Genomic DNA, 17803 nt, shown 5'->3' on the forward strand with positions numbered 1-17803 from the left:
GCATAAAAGGATTAGAAAATGTATGGATGAAGTAGGTATCTATTTTCAACTTGTGGAAGTAAACGAAAAAAGTTGTCAGAAAAATAAGTATCAAGTAAAGTACAGATACCATGTTGCGATATGATGAAAAAAATAATTATCAGGGAAAATGTATATTTTACACACTGCTGCATTGATGAGAATGCTTCATTTAATCACAATTTACACGGCAGCGCAAACACAATCCACATTAATGTGTATTCCCTACTTAAATAGGACAAATTGGATAATCTCCGACATGGAGGCTTGTAGGTCAGTAACATTATTATTTAGTCCGTAAAAGTATAGGTAGTATAGTAAAGGTCCTAAAACGTTTCCACAACTTTAACGTGGCTCTTCGTGATTGTTTATTGAAAATGTTTTTGCTCATCGCTTTTCATTGGAACAGAACCACAGAGGACAGAACGCAAGATTTGGCGACGCATGATGGCGTAATCAAAAAGCGACACCATGCAAAACAGAGAACGTCCTCCAGAAGGTCTTTAAAATGGTGGAAGCGGGGATCGATGTGGAACCATTGTATTATTATTATTATGATGATGATGATGATTCTAATTATTTTTGCGCTTTAGCAGATCAAATGTCGATAAAGGAGTCGTGGCTGGGTGCTTAAGCCTTTACTTCCGGACTACAAATCCGACTGTACCTACACGCGGGTGCAACTCGGAGCATGTCGATCGGTATTTTCTAACTCTCACACAAGCGCGACGTTTATCGACTGTACCTACACGCGGGTGCAACTCGGAGCATGTCGATCGGTATTTTCTAACTCTCACACAAGCGCGACGTTTATCGACTGTACCTACACGCGGGTGCAACTCGGAGCATGTCGATCGGTATTTTCTAACTCTCACACAAGCGCGACGTTTATCAGTTCGCGGGTTTTCAACGCCTTTTTCGCAAAAGTGTCCCCCCATACAATTTACACATGAGACACTGTTAATATGCACAACAAAAGAGACCGAAAGAGGTCATGTACAACCAGCAACGTTACCTTATCTTTTTCCAATACATTGGAACAAAATACAGGTAGGTCATTCTTCACGTACACATTATGTATTTACCATAACAATCAGAACAAACTGTTTGTGTTTTGTACAGTGGCGCAGTCAAAGTACCTCCACATCAACTGGAGAAAAAGGGTGTCCAAGATCACTTAGAGGTAACGAAGTCGACGCAATTCATGCCTACCCAGTAATATTAAAACATATTTGTGAAGAAAATTGAAAAACAAAGCTGCATTGTAATTGGGAGTAACCAATTATACCCTGGTTTGCGCAGAATCTATTTATCTGACAATAAGTTGGGAGCAACCCGTTCATTGTCAGTTAACTGAAAACTCTAAATTGTCCGTGTGAATGATTCTTTGTATTCTATGTAAAGTGTTTAGGCGCTTAGTGTATGTTTAAGGTAGAAAAACAGCTGTGAAACGTCATTTATTGTGTGTCCACCGCCTCTCAGAAGGCTTAGCAATGCTGTTTGATTTATATTGAACATTTCATACACAAGGCACAATGTGGGTCACAAGTCAGCTGGGACTGATCCCATCTTGCATCAGAACTCAATGATGTGTACAAATCGGATGGCTGGATCTTAAAGTTGAGGTCTTATTTTATATTGTCTACTTTCTTTTTTTCCTCCTGTGGCTCCATGCAGGATGCATTAAGAAGACTGAGGCCACTCAACCCAGTGTCTTTGTCCATTTCCAGCAGGACAGACAGAGGCGTCCACGCTCTCTCCAACTCAGCCCACTTTGATTTCCAGCGCAAGAACGACAAGCCACCGTTTACTGAGGAGATTTTAGTTGAGGCGCTCAATTTCCACCTCAAGGCTGAGCAAATTAGGTACGTTAATTCAATGTTTGGCGGAACTAATCTAATAGTATAGTATTCCAAGCTTTATTGAGCCGAGGGACCTGTTTTAGATTGGAAAAAAAGATTACCAAAGTAAAATGATCTTCTGTCATCTAATGGAAAAGCATATAACTGTTCCGCTTGTCGCTATATGTCACTGGCATAAATAGATGAACAAAGATATATTTGTGATTAATAAGTAATAATTTTCAGTCGTACAATTGGATCATTTCCCACGGCACCCCTCATGATCGCTCCCAACATATGAGTGTATATAGTGTCATGGCCGTGGCAGTGGGATGACGTCGAGCTTCAAATGGATTGCAGAACAGACAGAGAGGTGAGAGTGTGAAGGAGAATGAGCCATTTGGGAAAGAGACAGGGGAGAGACGTAGGAAGGAAGGAGGCAAGCTCCCAGCATCCCACTTGCATCCCACTAATCCTCCAACCTGCAAAGAAAGGTTAGAAGGGATTATCTCGGCTCCGCTTTTTGCTCTGTAGTATGCAATAGCACACATGTATGCACCTGCCTCGACCAGTTAGAATTTAATTCCCAAGTTTGGGACCCAAAACAGGTCCTGGGTGAGTTTTTATTGGGTCCCCTATTGACACGTCAGTAAAAAGACTGCAAGTTATTTTATTGATTGTAAAGTCGAAACACAGTTACAGTACTTGGCAAACAGCTTTTTTCATCAGGTTTTGTTCTAATAACATGATGTCTGTTCTACATCATTCAATCGGCGCTCGATATGACAATGTTGTAGAACTGGATGACGTGTCTCAGTCACTTAGAATGGCGGGGAGAACCTGAAATTCTAATGGGTCTGGAGTTAGGAAAAAAAAGTGAAACCCTAGTTTAGATACAACATGTATTATTTACAATAAATGAAATATACTGTGCCACAAAAACACTCGCAGGAATCACACATGGGCCCTCGCATTTTCGATACGGGAAGAAAAAAAATAGAGAAAACAATCTTCGTGTATAATAGAAGTAATTGAGTGCGTGTGTTGTGGTGTTTTAATGTGCTTGCGTGTGTTTGTTTGTGCAAGTGGCAAATGCTTCACATTTCAGCAGGTGCTATATTAGAAGACGTAAAGCTTTCCTGTCCCACGTGTCGCATCCAATCCCCTCCCTCGTAACCTAGTTTCTCTTCTCGTGCACATGCTCGCATACACAGAGGCACAGAGATCTATAATGTAAGTCGGTGAACGGAACTCAGCCCGTACGTGCATGCATGATGCATAGTGTTGAACATCATCGTTCTCCACCATGCCACCCGCAGATGGTCACCTCCTGCTTCCACTTGCATGAGGATGCTAACCAACAATAGCCTGTATTAGTGAGTGTTGCGGCGTCATCACTTAGCTGAGTGTCGAAGTGTTCATCTACAAAAAATTGGGAGGGGGGGGTGGTGTACGAGAAATAGCAATTCACCCATAAAGTGCATGTGTGCATATATTGCATATCATTTCATATCATGGCAATATCTTGATCACATGATCCGTTAGTGCTTGGGTTCAATGCCGTTTTCGCCGCAACGTTGCTTGTTTGTCCACTTTTCCTGGAACAAATGTTTTGGAACCGGCATTTATTGTGTCTGACAAAGGTTGTTTGTTAACCACCTGCGGTGCTATAAAAATCAAGTAAAAATTGGAGATTAGTTACAAAATATATTTTTATGCACAAGATAACACGAATGCTTTCTCTTAGCGGTTATAAAATTAAGCAGAACATTTATGAATAATGAATGAGAATAAGAACTAAGATTGCTTCATAGAGGAGTGGCTGAAGACTGCAGAGAGTACTAAGTGGCCATTAGGGGGGAGGGCATGTATTAGGGTGAGGCTTTTAATTAAAAAAGTGTTGTTGTTTTTCAACATTATAATGTGCATTGTAATGAATACAACACTGCAGCACATACCGTACATTTACGGCCTTTGTCCTTCACCGAATGTTGAAATGTTGTGAAAACTGTCAAAAACGGAAAACGATCGGGTTTCGTTTTCCGTTTTTGACAGCTGATCAACGAAGCAGCTCATTAAGATTTGAGAAGAAGAAAAATGCATCACCCACATCTAACAAGGATTTCCCGATGTGGCTTCTAAATTTTGGTGGTTCGCCATTGCGCATCGTATGAATTCAAAGCAGATGTCCCGACAGGAAATGGCGCCGACCTTAATTACATCGAAATACCTCACACAGACTGATTCATTGTTTCCCACCACTTGATGAGAAATCAAAAGAGACAGTGGTTGAAATGTCACACGCAGGAAGTATACCGTGTCCCCCTGCTGGATGCACATCAGAGCGCGCCTCATCCAGAACGAATGCTCAATATTTTGAGCGGAAGCGCTTAGTTCCTTTGAGCTTTGCGCTTTGACAATGGCTGTGGCTTTTGTGTAAAAGCTGCATCATTGGCATTTTAGACAAAGACCCATACGCAGTGTATATGGCTTGCATTAGAAAACCATCTGTTCCAATTTTTTTTTTGAAGGATGCTTTTGATCAGTTGTTGCATTAGCCATGCTCGAGACAGTACTTGAAACAAGAAAATGTTGGTCTGCTCGTCTCTCGCCCCCACAGTGGTGGCCTTTGACCCAGGCTAAAATAGTTGAAGTACTTGATGGATAACTATGTAAACTGAGAAAAATTGCCACCAGAGGATGAATCCTAATCCTAAGAAAACAAAAGAAGCCCACAGATCAGTTGCACCAAATGTATAGTATGGTACAGTCATGGAAAATAAAGAAGTCCACCTCACTGTTCCAATAATTTTGGAGGGGAGTGTATGTAAAGATGTCACGGCTGCATTCGGATCAAATGTCCGAGTGACATACTGGCCAGACCAAAGAGCGCTTTGTTCACATATTGATTTCTAAATGTTTTCCCTTTTGCCAGCGTTACCCGCGCCTATCGTGTGCCTGATGATTTCCACGCCCGTTTCCGAGCACTCTCCCGGACGTATGTCTACCGCATCGCCCTGGGTGTCTCTCAGCCTGCTCAGCTTCCCCTCGGAGAGCGCGACATGTGCTGGAATCTCCGCCACACGTGAGTCAACCGTGTGTGTGCACGTGTGTGTGTGTGTGTGTGCGTGTGTGTGTGTGTGTGTGTGTGTGTGTGTGCGAGTATGATTCCTGTGCATATGGAAACCGGGCTGAAAGCCTGAGCTCAGACTACACACACACACACACACACACACACACACACACACACTCACACACACAAGCCCCCCCTCAATATGCTCCGAACAAGCCTTGCAGAAACAATGGCATGTTAGACACATGAATAATCCACATGTGCTCAGTCGCAACTGCAAATTAGGGCCAGTCAACTCAAGTCAAATGTTTTCTGAGCCGACGTCCCAAAAACAAACAAAGGACAGGCAAGAGATGTGGGAAACGATGGATGTTGAGGCGAGAAAGGGGGGAAGAGAGAAGAATGCTTTTGGAAGAGATTCTCTGCTTACAGGATGTTATCTTGGCTGGAATTGGAAGGAGGAGCATGAAGGAACGCATTTTAGGGAGTACATACTGTATGAGCATTTGTCTTTTTTTTTTTTGGGAGAGGGAGAAAGTAGGCCAAGATAAGCTGCGGGCTCATACGCATGCAGAGCAACACCCACACGTCACCCTCTCTCTCTCCCGATCAGTCTTCCCCTGCTTTGCCTCCCTCCATTCTTTCTTTTGCTCACATTTTCAGCATCCGCCTCATCCTTGCGCCCATAAGCAACCCCGCCCTCCCGCTTGATCGACTCCTTCCTCATCACTCCGCATTGCCCGCCCGCACCTCTACACTACATGGAGGCATCATTGAAGTTGACTAGTTCTGGTTTGAATTGTAACTAAGTGCAGATATATGATTACCTATTTATTATTCATTTAACCGAGAAGAAAATGCAGTTTTGATGTTAAAATATGCCTGTTAGATGCCGACATGGATTTGCTCAGTCTTCACGTCACAGTTGAAAATGTGAGTCAGTGTTTACTCGCACGATGATGTACTTGTCGCCTTTAAGGCGATGTAGCCGTACGAATTCATGTTGGTTCAAACAATCCTTTTAATGTTTACACTTGGTGTCGGATGACCCCCGGTGGAACATGTGAATCGGCTCTGATGCCACGAAGCACTTCCTTTCACATGCTTAGCCAGAGTGTCAATGATGATCACGTTTTCCACCTCCTTCATTTTGGACCAACTCTCATTTTCCAGATTTTAAATGAAGGCGTCATGCTTTTAATTAGCGAGACATTCCCTTCATTCTCCGCTGCCCGCTGTGTTCCGCTCTCTCTTTCTATCGGATCATATTTGAGAGCTCAGCTGACATTAGCTTGTTGGGGGGGAAAGCAGGCGCCACCTCTCTCCCTCTCCCCCCTGATCAACCCTCGCTTTGGCATACTCGATGCGCTCACGTGGCGTTATGACTCAGAAATATGTGCAAGTTCACCAATGAATTATTCCACTGCTATGAATGGAACATGGGAGTCTAAAATGTGTTTCATTTCACACATCTACAAGTGAACCGTTCAAGTTAAATGGTCCTGAAGTTAAGTCATGTACTTATTGAAAAATAAAAAGGGGACGCCTTTGAATATAAATTGGTGGAACAACGTGCCTCTAACCTCACGCCTCAGTTCAGTCAGCATGAAAAGTATTAGCTTTTGGTGCGTTTTTTATTTGTTTGCTGCTCCACTTGTTTCAAAAGAATTCCATTGAACTGTGCCTTTAGTCACACAGTGCGTTTGTTGTCAGGGAGCTCGATGTGGAGGCCATGAGGGAGGCAGCAGCCATGTTGGTCGGAACTCACGACTTCAGCAGCTTCAGGGCAGTTAACTCCGACATGCCTTTTAGAAACCCAGTGAAGACGCTTGATGTCGCCAGCATACAGCCAGGAAGAGCGTTTGTATGTGAGCACTTCCACAGGTAAACAGGATTGAAAGATTTTTTTTTTTTTTAACTATGAAAAGGCAACATAATATGATAAAAGAATAAAAGGCCTGCCCACCCAAGGGGGAAATTATACAACCTAATTAAAGAAGCACTGAAGATATTTATTTGCCTTTACAACTTGGCGGACAAGGCATTTGCAAATGGAATCATTTTAGATGTTTCCATGTGTGTCTTGCAGAGAAATTCCATTCTGGGAGTTGACTTTTCAAAGCAAATCTTTTCTCTACAAGCAGGTATGTTCTATAATGTTCTGCTGCTGGTTTGGCTTCCAAAGAGGTAGAAAGCAGAAAGGCGTGCCGCATTATTTCTTTTTGATTGTGTGCAAAGATCCCTAATCAAGCCACGTTGTTGTTGTTGTTTCAGGTGCGAAGAATGACGGGAGCCCTCGTGGCCGTGGGCCAGGGAAGGATCTCACTTACCAAGCTGAAAGACATCCTGGAGTCTCGAGACTCTCTCGCTTATCCACACAATGTCGTTGCTCCAGCCCGCGGCCTCTTCCTCACCAGGGTGGATTACAGAGAGTCAGGTAAGTGAGGATGGAACAAACAAAACAGTTGAGTCGTTGTGTCACATGTTTTATTTCACTATAATTTCAATGTTTTTTTTTTTCATATAAATCAGGTAGAATTTAATTAATCCTTTATGGGCTTAAACCGTTGGCCAAACAAAAGAATTGTACAGGCAACGTACCCTTTGATGACTTTAAAGAGAGGAAGTCTTGCTGAAGGCAGCTCTGCCTTCATCTCATCGCTTTACAGCATCTGCACCTGTTAGAAGTGTGAAAAGAAGTTAGCTGCACAATAAAACTAAGAAACAAGGGATGGTCTGTACTCACCAGTAACCTTGGCTTGTGCTGTGGCAACCGTGAAGAATAATGTTAGCCTTATCGCCAAAAATAGCTGTGATTTTGTGGAGTCTTGTAACATTTGTTACATTCATTTGTTCCTCAAATTGGTGAAATAAAATGGATATATTTGGAATTATTTTATCCTATTTTAATTGATTGCAAATGAAAAAAATATTAGTCAAATAAACAGACAGATTGCACCTTCTACATTGCAGGAATAACTGCCCAATGAAATACATTTTAAAAAATGAGTTATTAAAATAAACATGGTTCCCTAAAACCAATGTGTCCTTGAGCCCAAATGTTTGCCCGTGCCTGCTCTAGTTGAACCAAGATTTTTGGCAACAACTGTAAACTATCTTGTAGTTATGCTTATCATGACTGCACCATTGTTGCACTTTTTGACCGTATCAGATTGTGAAGATGCACCTTAGCGCCATCTTTTATGTGATGTCGTGTTGACGTTGCTTCTGTTAATTACTAAGCAAGCTCTATTTTGCGTCTTCCATCAGATCTGCTGCCGTCACCGCCAACCTCAACTGGAGACTCGAGTGATGCACAAACTCAAATGTGAACGTCCGTGTATTAAAAATGTTTTATTTAACCCTTTCTAGTTAATACTGGGTCTTTCAAATGACACATTGGACACTGCAAACAGAGGACCACCTACACATTTTTATTCCAACAAATACATAACGGTGTCCGCGAACGCAGCTCAGCTTATCGACCAAACACCAACCCACATTGAGCCTACCTTGTTCTAAGCACGTTACTTTTTACGACTACTTACTGTGTGTACATTAACACAGAGTAGCTTTTTATATCAAACAAGGTTTACAACATGTGGAGTGTAACTGCTGTGTGTGCGTCGAAATAGTGGTAGACCACATAGAAAGTGCACACACGTCCACTATGTATACTGTGCATCCAAATGAAGCCGCATACGCTTTTGTTCGCACAGATGATCCATGTGGATATTTATCACTCAGTTGCAAGCCTTGAATTTGGCTGCACCAAATATATTTTCTGCAAATAGTCCATGACTAAAAGTGTACCACCGCCACCGGTCTTGTCGTGCCAGTGGGGACCAAATGAGGTTTGTTCAAGGTTCAAACTGACCATTCTCTGTGGTTTAATGCCCCAGAGGACTGATCTCAAAAGTTAAAACAGTCACCAAAGGACACACAGCCAATCTTTTTTTTTCCTCTCTCTCAAATGTCGCGACAGTCAAAGTTGAACCTCATGAGGAATGTTTTTTTTTTGCACTTCTCAGAAGTGACATTATCAATAAATCAGTCACACAATTTGTTCCAAAGAGTTTTAAATGTGTACACCCGTCGTCGTATCATGCGACCGTGTTGTAACACAGTAAATCTGATTGGCATAGGTCCTCAAGTCAATTCAGCATTTGGTTTAAGAGTTCAATAGATAAAAATTTCAAGTGTCGTTCAGCATGTTAAGTCCAATATTTTGCATTCTCAATAAAACCATATGTATACATAATGCACTTGAGGAAGGCTTTTGTGTATTTAACTCACGCACAATCATTGAAAACTTTGCAGTTTGTGTGAAGAATAATGAAATGGAGCACAAGTCCAACCATGATTGAGGCGATTGCGAGACAAAATGACATCGGACCTGAACAGTCGAAATCTGGAGAGAAACTTGAGCATCATGTGACAAACGTTTAAAAACAATGACATGTTACAGCTGAGCAGCCTTAATACTCAAAATAAAATTGTGTGAGATGCTCAACTGGGCAGAACCCAGAATAATCTAAAATGTTCATATGTTGAGGACTTAATAGTGTGCCATCTCCATTGGCAGCCGTTTTGGCATTTGGCTCCACACCCTGAAACTAAAGTTGAGGTTCATATGGGATTCATTTCTGTTATGTGAACACAGGTATTCACTAAATTTGCATAGACCCTTAAATCCATCCATCACAGTCATCATCCGAAACGGCGCACTAGCATTCAACAGCAGCACCATACCCAACTTCACCCTTTTTACAGACTGTCAGTGCTGTAATGACCTAAAGAGGATACATTCATCGAACCTGTTCATATATATATATGTATATATATATGAATGAACAGCAGAATCAAATCGGGTTTTCAGAGTCTATCGGTAGTATCATGTGTACAAGGCGAGTTGCTTTTTTTTCAGCATTACAAACTCAAACTTTATTTCATGAAGTAAAAAGAGTAAAATGGGGTATGTTCCACAGACTGAAGTTCATTACGTGTGTGTAAACGTGCAGTGTATGTGGTTTTGCTCTTTTTTTCCCACCCCCAACGGCTTAAAACAAAATACAAACTTAAAAAAGACAGCGTCAAGAAGCGTACAGTCCTTGCAGAGCACAGACAGCAAGTCTGGCTGGCGTCCACTTCATCAGCACGCTCGTCTTTTAGTTGGCGATTTTCTCAATTTCATCCAGGTCGTGTGTGTCTAGTTTTTCAATTTTCTTATCTGGGGAGGTAAAAAAAAAAAAAAAAAAGTTAGTGGGGCTTGTAATAAAAATGCATGGACCTGTGTGGATATTATCCGTGTTATTTTTGCACAGTCTTATTAGTATTGTGCACTGTGATGAACAAAGACGGTCAAAAACAAAAATAACTATAAAAATAAGTCAACTGCCCTTTATTAAAGCCTGGTTCACACGGCAAGATTTTAAAATTGTCAGCTGACTTCCAAACTCTGAGAGACCCCACGTGACGAGAAAGAAAAAAAATAAATCGCAGGTACAACTGTTTCGAACGTTCCGTACCGAAGATTATCTTTGGAGCCTTTATGAGAATTGAGCCTGACCTATGATTGTCAGCAGGGGCGATTCAGGGCTGAAATCGGGCCGATTATCCTCCATGTAAACCATCTTGACAACTGGATCAACAGGCGATACATGACAGAAAGAGTAATAAATACTTACTAAAATGATCCTGGATCCTGTTAAGGATGTTCATACTCATTCTGCTGTCCACCATGTTGATGGCCAACCCTCTTTTACCGAACCGACCCGTGCGGCCAATCCTGTGCAGGTATGTCTCATTGTCTGGGTTACCGTCCTGGTCTACTGGCAGGTCGAAATTGATCACCACTGATACCTGCTCCACATCAATTCCTGGTGTACGGCAAGCACAGACAGAAAACTACTTAAGATCCCATCTCAATTTTGTGACATATGTCCAACTTAAATCCAGATATTTTTGTTTTGCTTGTTCTTTTTTTTTTTTTTAACAGTACAGTGTGAAAGGAGGGTTCCAATATGTTCAATTTGTTTTGCATGTGTGCCTCACCTCTGGCACAGACATTTGTGGTGACAAGGACCTTCTCCTTTCCATCTCGAAAGCGTTCAATGACTGCGGCCCTCTGCTCCACTTGCATCTCCCCACTGAGTAGCGCCACCTGGTGGTTCTCTTTGGAAAGCTCCCCCGCCAGCCAGCCTGCGGTCTTCCTTGTCTGGATCGCACAGAGGAAAGCAGAGTCATCAATTCATATACCAGCCTGACACTTACGGAACAAGACATTTTTTCTTTATGTGGAAAAAGACACTATTTTGCTTAAACTGACTCCACTCTTAATAAGGTTCTTTAAACTCTGCCCAAACTTCATAATGTTTCCAAGGAAAAATATTACACCATTCATAATCTGTATCAATTGGAAAGTTCTTGAGGAAGGGGAGATTCTCACGTGGCAGAAAATCATAGCCTGGGCTATGGTGATGGCACCATAGATGTTGCACAGGGCTTCAAACTTTTCCTCCTTGCTGTTACACAGCACATAGTACTGTTTGATAGTATCCAGCGTCTCCTCCTCTCTTTTTAATTTGATGATATTTGGGTCGGGCACGATGCGCCTGGCAAAGTCCCACACAGTCTCCTCAAACGTGGCTGAGAACAGCAACATCTGGCAGTTTTTGGGCAGCATCCTGCGTGGCAAGGAAACAAATTGAGCATAAGCATCCTTTGAAAAGTAGAGTGAGAACTCAAAATCAAAATGGAGACATAATACAGTTTACACATACATCTTCAGGGTTTGGAACTTTAGAATTCAACTAACTGCACATTTTAAGGTGGGGACATATTCCCTATTATATGCTGAACTCATTCACTAATATTGCTTTGGCACCATCTTGGTGCTCACCAAGAAGAGGACCTTCATTTAGACAGAAAAAAATCTTTGCTGCCATCTTGAGCATCTCCAGGCAATGTCATGTCAATTATTCGCAACAATCCATCACCCTAGCAGGGGTTCACGATAGGCTTTTAAAAGGGGCACAATCAACCCATTACCAATGTTGTTAATTGAAGGCAACGGAGGAATAAACTTACTGATACTTCCATTGCAGAAAGGAAAAAAACAGCTTGTGGCTGTGCAGTAAGCAGGCTCAAGTGTGATATAAAAAGGTGATTGTTTTTTTTTTCTTTTTCTCCTGTTCAAATGGTAAAACAAACTCATTGAAATTCTAAGATTTCACATGACACCACTTCATGATGCTGTAGGTCGAATGAGTTTTTTTAACCATTATTTCAGGAGAACAGGGAGCTTTATTTATTTTTTTAAACATTCACTTTCACCTCTGGATGCGGATACTTTGGTCTTTGTGACCCTGCGTTGCGATCATGACATCAGCCTCATCCAGCACGAACACCCGAATCTTCTCGGGGTCGATGAACTTCAACTTGCTGCACCAGTCCAGCATGGTGCCGGGCGTGCCAATGACGATCTGTTCCTGAAGCTTCACACCTCGTTGCACTGGAACGTTTTGAGGGAAACTTGTCAACACAAAACACGCCAGATATTCAAGATGGCACCCAATATGACATGTAGAGCGGGCAAAGACTCACGCCTATTTCCTCGTATGGCATAAACTAATTTGACTTCAGGGTAGTTTTTGCCCATCTGCTCAATCACTTTGCCGGTCTGAAGCGCCAGTTCATAGGTAGGTGACAAACACAAGCACTGATGGGAGAAGAAAGAAGAGAAGCAAGGGATTTAGACGGCTCATTCAGTGCTGGGACTAAACCCATCTAGAAGACTGCTGATATTAATTTTAAAAAAATAATAATAACCTGGGGATATTTGTTGTCAGGATTGACATGGCTGAGCATGGCGAGGACAAAGGCAGCGGTTTTTCCTGTTCCTGACTGAGACTGGGCAATCAGATTCTGTGGACTAAATGGGGAGGGGGATGGGTGGAAACAGACGGTGTAACACAACCTCAAGTTGCAAGTAGTTAGTTTGTGTCATCAGTGTATACTCTAAAGAACCATACATAGTACACATTTGCCCCCTAAAATTATACCAAATCGGTATTTATTCATCTCTCTCACGCTCTCACTCTCTCTTTCTCATATTAACGGGTGTTCATATGATACAAAACATGTTCATCATGTTTAGACGTGTCACTGTCTTCAAAACAGAAGCGGTGCAAGTGAAGGAGGGAGCTTGACCAAGAGAGTGAAAAAGATGGCAACTTTCAACCATCATGTTTTATTGTGTATCGCATGATTGTTATGGAAGCATTAAAAACCCCTATTTCCACAAATGTAACCAGATGATAACAGCAAATCAGGGTATTGTAGACACGGGTTCAGGGGAAAAAATATATATCTGGTTGATTTGGGAGTGGGAGTGTATTATACACAGGACTTCACGGTACTTAGTTCAGAAAGGTAGTGAAGCACAGTCAATGTACAGCATACTCACGGTTCAGCGAGCATCATGGGTAAGGCAGTTTCCTGGATTTTGGAGGGCCGGTTAAAACCCATGCCATAGACACCCTGGAGGAGCTGTGGTTTACTGCACATACAACAAACATCTTTGGTCAATTGATCAAGTTTGGTGCAGGAATACAAGAATAAAACATTACTGCAATGACAATCCAGCCGTTCTGCACTTCCACCCAACTTTCGCATAACTGTGAAACAATTTATTTTCCCCCAACAGGAGTGCGTCCGCCGCTGCGGCAACCACCAATGCAGCACATATCCAAGGAATGAGTGAGTCGACAGTGTGCTTCGCTAGGCTATGTGCCGTGTGAAAGGCCTTATTCGTATTGTCACCCGTGTTTAACTAAAAGTATCTGCACATGCCTTACATGGCTCCTACTCCATCGACCTGGAAGGAATCAGTCGTGGCGTAGCATTTTTATAAGTATATACACTTACAGTCGCAACTCCTCAAAAGATTTGACAGAGTACAGTGGAGAGTTGGGATCCTTTTGAAGCACTTCAACTTGATTTGTGTTGTTGACAAGATTACTTCTGATCAACTTGTTCAGCAACGACTGGGCCGCTTTATCTTCTGCGCACAAAAGAAAAAAAATCAAATTAGAAATTGTGCTTTAAAGCTTGGTGAAATTATTAGTGAGCTGAAGGACAATGCATAACATGAAAATATGAATAATATTGATCTTGACAAACTTGCACAAATACACTATCCCTTCATGTGTAAACTTTGTTGTAAACGGAGATCATTTTAAAGTTGTCCATGGTGTGCTGAGTGTATGATATAGCATGTGAGATTATGTGAAGTGTGGCGCAATGCAGAAAACCATCTATCAAATACAAGATCCCACCAGCTCACCACTTTCATCTTCATCTGTCGTCTTGTCTCCTGAAGTCTTATCTCCTGACTTTGCAACAGTACCGCCTGCTGAAGGTATAGATGTTCCTAAATTACCAAAATCAAATTATATCATATTCATACTCAAAATAAGTCTGGAAACTCTGTAAACATACCGTTTTCTCCAGGCGTGTCTTTTAATTGAAGGTTTCCAATCTGTGGGAAAACAATTTACACATCAATAGATTTCAAAACCACGTTAACGGAATTGTTTGACAATTGCTACAGATTTAACTGCTACAGAGTTAAACGTGTCTCTGAAACATAAAACTTGGTAAGCACAAATCTGATGCAGTCAACGCTTGTACTTATTCAGCTTAGCTATTTTGGAACCTCTTGCATCATTCACTTGCCAGCCAGCTAAAGCTGTCTCAATGAATTAACCTTAAAAGTAGCATCTGCTCAAGCTAGCAACGCGCAAGGCACGCAGCACCTTCTTTTCCAGCTAATATGGCGCATGTTAGCGCTTGCGTTTTGGCTAAGGAATTGTCTGTAGACGCGGCCAAACACTCAGCCTTCTATTGAAACATTGTCGGGCATTGACGAAAGGTAAATATTCATTTTGAACCGTGCTAGGCCCGAGTCTTTTAACATCTTAAAGGCTAACACAACATGAACTAGCACTTTTTACACTTACTGATTCCGCCGCCGCCTCTTGTTCGTCCACTGCCTGGGCCCAGGAGTCCGAAGCCATCGTTTTTTTCTCCCCTTGTCGTTATGACTTCAAAAACTCAAAAGTGTGAAAAGGCCTCAGACTGTGAGCGACAGGAAAGTAAAATCCACTACTTCACAGCCACAATGGCGTGCAGATACCGACAGGAGAGTATTGTACAACGGCTCAGTCAACCGAGTGGAAATGAAGTGCAGGGGAAATAGTTCCTACCAATTCAATGTTCCCAGTTGGATTTCGCCGAAAAAAAAAAAAGAAACATTCCAAACATTGTTATGGTTCCTGACTTGTTCAATAAAGTTTGTCTTTATAATGAATGATGATGCTTGAAGTTACTTAGAACATAGGTTTTGCAGACAAATTTGTCAAAGGCAAATGTCAGTAGGTGCATCACAACAACATGTATGAATGATGATGCTTGAGTTTCTTAGAACATAGGTTTTGCAGACAAATTTGTCAAAGACTTGAGAAAGAGAGTTTATTTGGTGGCATGCAATCAGATGCCTTGTCCAAGGTATCCATGGCAACTGAAACAAGTAAAAGTAAGATATGAGCTCTCCAGACAATTTGGAAAAGACAGAGAGAAGGACTTGCAATTGCTAAGTCAGGACTCATTTTAGCCTCCGACCCTCTTGTGGATAAGCGGATCAGATAATGGATGAATCGACTCATTTTACGAAGGAGCATTTGAAATTGGATTTCTGGATATAATGCATTATTGTTCACATATGCAGTAGCTCTGATCTTGCTTTTATGGTTTCATATTTTTACTTGTCATCCTGTACATAGCGTCCAGGTGGTCCAGTGGTTTGCGCGTCGATCTCACAGTGCAGAGGTACCGGGTTCAATTCCAGCTCCGGCCTCCCTGTGTGGAGTTTGCATGTTCTCCCTGGGCCCGCATGGGTTTTCTCTGGGCACTCTGGTTTCCTCCCACATTCCAAAAACATGCATGGCAGGCTGATTGAACACTCTTAATTGTCCCTAGGTTTGAGTATGAGTGTGGATGTCCCCCGCCTACTGCTCAAAGACCGCTGAGATAGGTTCCAGCTCCCCGGCGACCCTTGTGAGGATAAGCTGATTGGAAAGTGGATGAATGGAAGGATCCTGTACATACTTGAAACATACGAGTGAGACTCCTTTTTGTATGACCTTGTAAGTGAGCAAATAAATATGACAAAATGAAATATTTTTAAAACGGAAAGTCAACTCCAAAATTTTCTTTTGTGCAATGCGGTCCCACTAGTCTAAACACGGCATTCCGCTTAATATTGCATTTGTGGAATTTCAATTTAGCAGCTTTTGGGTGTGGAATTGATGCATCAATGGCCATGTCAACAGGTGTATACAGAGATCGTAGGCAGAGTCGGGGAGTGAGAATGCATGGTGAAGTGCAAGGAGGTGCTTGACTGCTGGTTAGTATTCCTGAGGCTTATAGCCACAGAGGCTGATGGTGCAGAGTGGACAGCACGTTGGAATTTCAATTGGGATGAGACAGCTTTACTGCTTTGGAGTCTGAGCTCTAGCTTTTGTGTACACGTTGTTCTACCACCTCTCGATCAAAATGCCAATGGATGGTATCTAATACTGTATACCAGGATAGTGATCCGTAGATATCGTGAAATATGGCCCCCTTAGGGAGCTGCATAGCAGAGTGATGAATTTCATTCGATGCTTTGCAAGGAAAAGGGTCCATGTTTAAAAAAAAAAAACAAAAGTCAAATGACATGTTTGTTTCAATCGACGCAGACCGCCCCGTCCCAAAATATACCTGATATTTTGACTTGATCCTGATTACTGGCATGCAAACGGCAAAACAACCTTGTTGACGGATTCCATCGAGGAGATGAAAATGAAACATGGTACTAAGAATTTTCCGATTGAAACTTTCCACCGAAGCAATCTGTATGGATGATTAACATGACTCATTTCAGCGACAACCACAGAAACGAATGAACCAACCGAGACTGAATGAAACCACGGAGCTCAATACAAGCAACTGACAAAGCGCGGAACACCGGGACAAGATACGAGTGGCTGGAGGGAGCTGATTGGTTGACACAAGGAACTGGACTGTCGAGAATAGGTTTGATCACAAATGAGCGACAGATGGAAAAAGGGACACATGGAAAATATGAAACAAAACAAATCTAAATCGAAACAGTCACCAAAAGTATACATCATGGCAAATGCCATAGCCCATTGAATTCAGATCTATTTCCTGTCTGAAAAAAAGTGAAATAGCGCATCCTTAGTATTAATAAGTCATACAACAATGACAGAGCAATGATCAATCTGCTCATAAGTGACCAGCGGTGGTTTAAATTTAATTCAAAGCACGTGGTCAATATACTTTGGTTGAATTTGTACCTGATAGTTCCTGTTTTTGCCAGTGGAAGTGTGCCTCAAGTAAGTAGAGCTGACTATGTACTAAACTGTGGAAAAGGGACGTTAGTCCCAAGTTTGTCCAGAAGAGGAGCTTCTGGGACCGGTGTTCTCTCTTCCTCCAAGGAAAATTTCACTCTCATCGACCCATTCATTGAGGAAACAGCTGGATTGTTACGTAAAGCACAGTCGGGACAAAATAGCCCTGAGCCCTTTTGAAGAATGTGAAACAAGATTAGCTAGGTAGACTTTCCATTCTCTCAGTGCAGTTTGGAGTTCAGTTCCATTGATCATCAATCATCTGTGCTCATTCATCTTATCAGGGCCAAAGAGCTCCAAGGCTGTCGATCCACGGCTGAACAATTTTCAATTCCTTAATAATTTATTGATGGCGGGCAGTCAAATTGCATATCAATAATGTAGAGGTGCTCAGT

General features: G+C 42.0%; 2 protein-coding genes across 5 annotated transcripts; one reads left to right on the plus strand and one right to left on the minus strand.

Annotated features, from left to right (window-relative positions):
• The first annotated feature begins 262 nt into the window (after positions 1 to 262).
• Positions 263 to 8294, plus strand: LOC109522561 (pseudouridine synthase like 1). 2 transcript variants are annotated; one of them, XM_019881245.1, is made up of 8 exons: positions 263 to 291; positions 1141 to 1201; positions 1696 to 1883; positions 4795 to 4944; positions 6646 to 6816; positions 7022 to 7076; positions 7207 to 7369; positions 8203 to 8294. In XM_019881245.1, exons 1-8 carry the CDS (start codon positions 278 to 280, stop codon positions 8262 to 8264), a joined length of 864 nt encoding a protein of 287 aa, XP_019736804.1. In that variant the 5' UTR covers positions 263 to 277; the 3' UTR covers positions 8265 to 8294. The 2 variants fall into 2 exon arrangements, with proteins under 2 accessions (XP_019736804.1, XP_019736805.1); XM_019881246.1 differs by lacking the exon at positions 263 to 291 and adding an exon at positions 948 to 1068.
• A 29-nt stretch (positions 8295 to 8323) lies between these two features.
• On the minus strand, positions 8324 to 15174 carry LOC109522560 (ATP-dependent RNA helicase DDX19B). 3 transcript variants are annotated; one of them, XM_019881242.1, is made up of 12 exons: positions 14955 to 15174; positions 14434 to 14473; positions 14279 to 14347; positions 13861 to 13996; positions 13400 to 13492; positions 12763 to 12865; positions 12538 to 12652; positions 12268 to 12445; positions 11381 to 11618; positions 10987 to 11149; positions 10620 to 10811; positions 8324 to 10162 (listed from the first exon to the last, which is right to left on the minus strand). In XM_019881242.1, the coding sequence occupies exons 1-12, from the start codon at positions 15009 to 15011 to the stop codon at positions 10101 to 10103; spliced, it is 1446 nt and encodes a 481-aa protein (XP_019736801.1). In that variant the 5' UTR covers positions 15012 to 15174; the 3' UTR covers positions 8324 to 10100. The 3 variants fall into 3 exon arrangements, with proteins under 3 accessions (XP_019736801.1, XP_019736802.1, XP_019736800.1); XM_019881243.1 differs by having other exon boundaries at positions 14279 to 14344; positions 14955 to 15173; XM_019881241.1 differs by having other exon boundaries at positions 14279 to 14365; positions 14955 to 15173.
• Positions 15175 to 17803: the final 2629 nt, after the last annotated feature.

Source organism: Hippocampus comes, unplaced genomic scaffold, assembly GCF_001891065.2.
Source record: "Hippocampus comes isolate QL1 unplaced genomic scaffold, H_comes_QL1_v1.1 scaffold68, whole genome shotgun sequence".
Lineage (NCBI taxonomy): Eukaryota > Metazoa > Chordata > Actinopteri > Syngnathiformes > Syngnathidae > Hippocampus > Hippocampus comes.

Excerpts from the sequence above, each read along its gene's own strand:
- LOC109522560 (XM_019881241.1), bottom strand. The coding sequence starts at position 15,011 with ATGGCTTCGGACTCCTGGGCCCAGGCAGTGGACGAACAAGAGGCGGCG. Across the intron at positions 12,446-12,537 it reads TGCCATACGAGGAAATAGGC|TGCAACGAGGTGTGAAGCTT; the intron begins GTGAGTCTTTGC and ends AAAACGTTCCAG. Across the intron at positions 11,619-12,267 it reads CAAAGTATCCGCATCCAGAG|GATGCTGCCCAAAAACTGCC; the intron begins GTGAAAGTGAAT and ends CTTGCCACGCAG.
- LOC109522561 (XM_019881246.1), top strand. The coding sequence starts at position 1,013 with ATGTACAACCAGCAACGTTACCTTATCTTTTTCCAATACATTGGAACA. Across the intron at positions 1,884-4,794 it reads CTCAAGGCTGAGCAAATTAG|CGTTACCCGCGCCTATCGTG; the intron begins GTACGTTAATTC and ends CCCTTTTGCCAG. Across the intron at positions 7,077-7,206 it reads AATCTTTTCTCTACAAGCAG|GTGCGAAGAATGACGGGAGC; the intron begins GTATGTTCTATA and ends TTGTTGTTTCAG.